The sequence below is a fragment of the Varroa destructor genome, unplaced genomic scaffold, assembly GCF_002443255.2.
Source record: "Varroa destructor unplaced genomic scaffold, Vdes_3.0 BEIS01000004.1, whole genome shotgun sequence".
NCBI lineage: Eukaryota > Metazoa > Arthropoda > Arachnida > Mesostigmata > Varroidae > Varroa > Varroa destructor.
In genome coordinates this window covers 18949573-18952705 of record NW_019211457.1, presented here as the reverse complement: position 1 = coordinate 18952705, position 3133 = coordinate 18949573, and the positions used below count along the sequence as shown (strand labels likewise).

The window sequence follows — 3133 nt, the reverse complement described above, 5'->3', positions numbered from 1 at the left end:
GCAACCAGCTGAGAGCAGAATTTAATCATCTATGCGTTGTTATACACAATTGCGTTCGAAAATGGCGCTGCTATTCAATCGTCGTTGATATTTTGCCGATTTGTTTATTTGTGCGCTGCAGAATAGACAAAAGGCCGGCGCGTTTCTTCGATCAACTGGTTGGCGCCAAACTTGGATTGGAAGATCATATGGGCTGTGGCCTGGCGGGTCTTTGTTTGTTTCGTTCAACTTTGTCTACAAATATTCTTACAAAGGCCTAAAGCCGGTTACGAGGAAGTTCATACTATAAAACTTATATCAAAAACTGTTTCCTCGGATTCAGAAAAAAAGGTTTGTGTGCAGTCATGTTTAATAGCAGTATCGACACTAAATTTAATTCCATTTTGGACAATCTGCACATCTGATAGGTTAAAAAAAGTGTTTATGTACGACTTTTTATAGGCGAGGACGATTTCATTAATTTACTAAAAACAGAATACAAAGCAAATCTAGACTAGTAAGGGCCTAAATGGAAGCGGTACATAGAACATCCAAACATTAACAACAATTAAGGTGGTAGAACAAAATTTACAGGACCGTGTCCTTAACACTGTATTGATCAGTTAGCCATTTAGGTGCGATAGTCGACGTGTGCCTCAATAGGTGATGCTCGTACTGAACGACTGTGCTACTTTTAAAGATATTGTATTAACAGTACAACTAATTTAAGCTAATTGACTCCAACTGATTTTTACTTAACCAGTATAACCAACTCAATATATATATAGTGAGTGTCTCCTGTGATGTTTTCGTACGAAGTTTAGGAATACGCAAAGTGGTCTAGGCTCAAAACCGGCGTAGGCACATTTTGTCCTAAAAGCCAGTCGAAATTATGCTTGAAGCGTGAAACGTTTCGTGTTGACGTGTCGACATTGAACGAATAATGACGATATGCATGCCCTATTACTTAGGTAAAGTTGCGCGCGCTAAGGGATAAACTCTTCATTTTTGGACTCCTTTCAGATGTCGAATAATCCGAAATTAAAAGTAAAAATCTTCAACTCATTCCAAGTCCAGGGACTGACCCTCCGTCGCGAGTCCAGTCAATATCTGGAGCAAATATTAGGTCGACTCGAGCCGGACCAACAGGTTGATTGGATCAACCAAATTATTACGTGGCTTCAGGGGCAGTGCCTCGAGTCGGCGCTGATTTCCAAGGATCAAATTGTAGCATGTATTAAGCAGTGTTCGTCGATTTCAGAACAACAGCAACAGGTGTTTCACATAATCAGCGCATTCGATGTACCTGCTTTCAGTTACAACAACGATCGAAAGAAATTCATGCGAATCGAGGGCAAACGTCAACTCTTCCCAGTGGCAGACGCTAAGGCTGAACTCTATTGCGAACGATACAAGATTGTACAACAAAGGACTCTACGCCATAAACTGTTCGCGGCTCCAACAGCTGCTTCAATGCTTTCGTCATCTAAACGTGACCACTATAAATTGTGTTCGTGTGAGAGTCTCATCGGAATGACAAACAAGGCTAATCGGTTTGTTGTGGTGCTCGGCATGCTGACGCAGTTAAAAGAAGGAAAGCTCTTCCTGGAGGACCCAACAGGCAGTGTACAGCTGGATCTTTCCAAGGCCAGCTTTTCACAAGCGCTTATTACAGAAGGAAGCATAGTTCTTGCGGAGGGTACATATGACGATAAGATGTTCAACGTTCAAGCCATCGGATTTGCACCAGCTGAACCAGCAAAGACTAGCCGGGAATATTTTGGCTCTGTTAATTACTTTGCTGGTGACGCAGTCAAATGTATGAAAACCGATTCGTCATTAAAGGAATCCCAGCATCAGCTCGAAGACTATATGTTGGTAATTCTCTCCGATGTTTGGCTGGATGACGTTAAGACAATGGAACGTCTAAAGATTCTTTTTACTGGATACAACCAGTGTTCTCCTTCGGCGTTCATCCTTATGGGAAATTTCCTCAGGAATTCACTCGGTTTTCAGGATGTGGGCACACTGAAGGAATGCTTTAAACAGCTGGCTGATTTGATTACTCAATTTCCTGATCTTATGTCACGTTCGCGTTTCATTTTTGTCCCTGGAAATCGGGACCCGTTGACTACCAAGGTGATTCCACGACCGCCACTGCCAAAAGTAGTAACTGAATACTTTTCAATGAAAATTCCTCAGTCGACGTTTACTAGCAATCCTGCTCGAATACAGTTATACACTCAAGAGATCATACTATTCCGAGAAGATTTGATCTCGAAGATGTGTCGTAACAGCGTGCACGTACCCTGGGAGCCCGACGGCGAGGTGCAGCTGTCGCAACTATACGTAAAGAACCTTGTCGGTAATGCTCACCTTTGTGCCTTACCAACACACATAGCTCCGGTTTTGTGGCAGTGGGATCATGCCCTATGGCTGTATCCGACTCCGGATCTAGTTGTCTGCGCCGATAAGCATGAACCATTTACTATTAGTCAAAACGAGTGCTTATTCACTAATCCCGGTCAATTTACTAAAGGTGATTTTTGCTTCAAGGTATACTTGCCTGGTCAAAAAAAAGTTGAAGACAGCCAGATTTGTGAGCCCGAATAACTCACATTGGTCAACGACAACATTTAAGCATCATGTTAATGTATTTATGATTTATGTATATAAAGTTTAGTTCGACAAAAGACAACTTACAGTTGTACAAAAAACATTACAATTACCTATGAAAATAAATATGACGCATTTTAACAGATGGTTTTAGTTATGGATATAATGGATGCTTTATTAGTATTTTATTTTTCCCGGTGAGCTCAAGTATCCTGCAACGTAAGGACAATATTTGACTTCCAACTACCTGTTGAGAGTTATTCAGCTTATATACTGCGTTTGGGAGATAACCTGTGGTGTTCCAGATTTGCTCCGATTAAAAACCGATTTCCAAAGAAAATGGGGAAAAAGCAACTTTGTTGTGATGAAAATTTCCAGGCTAGTCGCAGGTTTGTGACTAATTTGCGAAGCAACGTATGACCTTGAAAATGTCGAATCCATTAGTTGGAATCGAGTGCACAAAATACCAAGGGCAATTCATCACAAGTTAGTTAGATCAATCGTTTTTATTAATTAAATAAAGTTCAGTACAAGTCGA

At 41.0% G+C, this 3133-nt stretch overlaps 1 protein-coding gene across 1 annotated transcript; it reads left to right on the top strand.

The window, feature by feature from the left end:
* Positions 1 to 103: 103 nt before the first annotated feature.
* PolE2 (DNA polymerase epsilon subunit 2) lies at positions 104 to 3133 on the top strand. The gene is made up of 2 exons (XM_022801236.2): positions 104 to 330; positions 1003 to 3133. Exon 2 carries the CDS (start codon positions 1003 to 1005, stop codon positions 2590 to 2592), a length of 1590 nt encoding a protein of 529 aa, XP_022656971.1. The 5' UTR covers positions 104 to 330; the 3' UTR covers positions 2593 to 3133.

Coding starts and splice junctions, on each gene's coding strand:
- PolE2 (XM_022801236.2), top strand. CDS start 1,003: ATGTCGAATAATCCGAAATTAAAAGTAAAAATCTTCAACTCATTCCAA.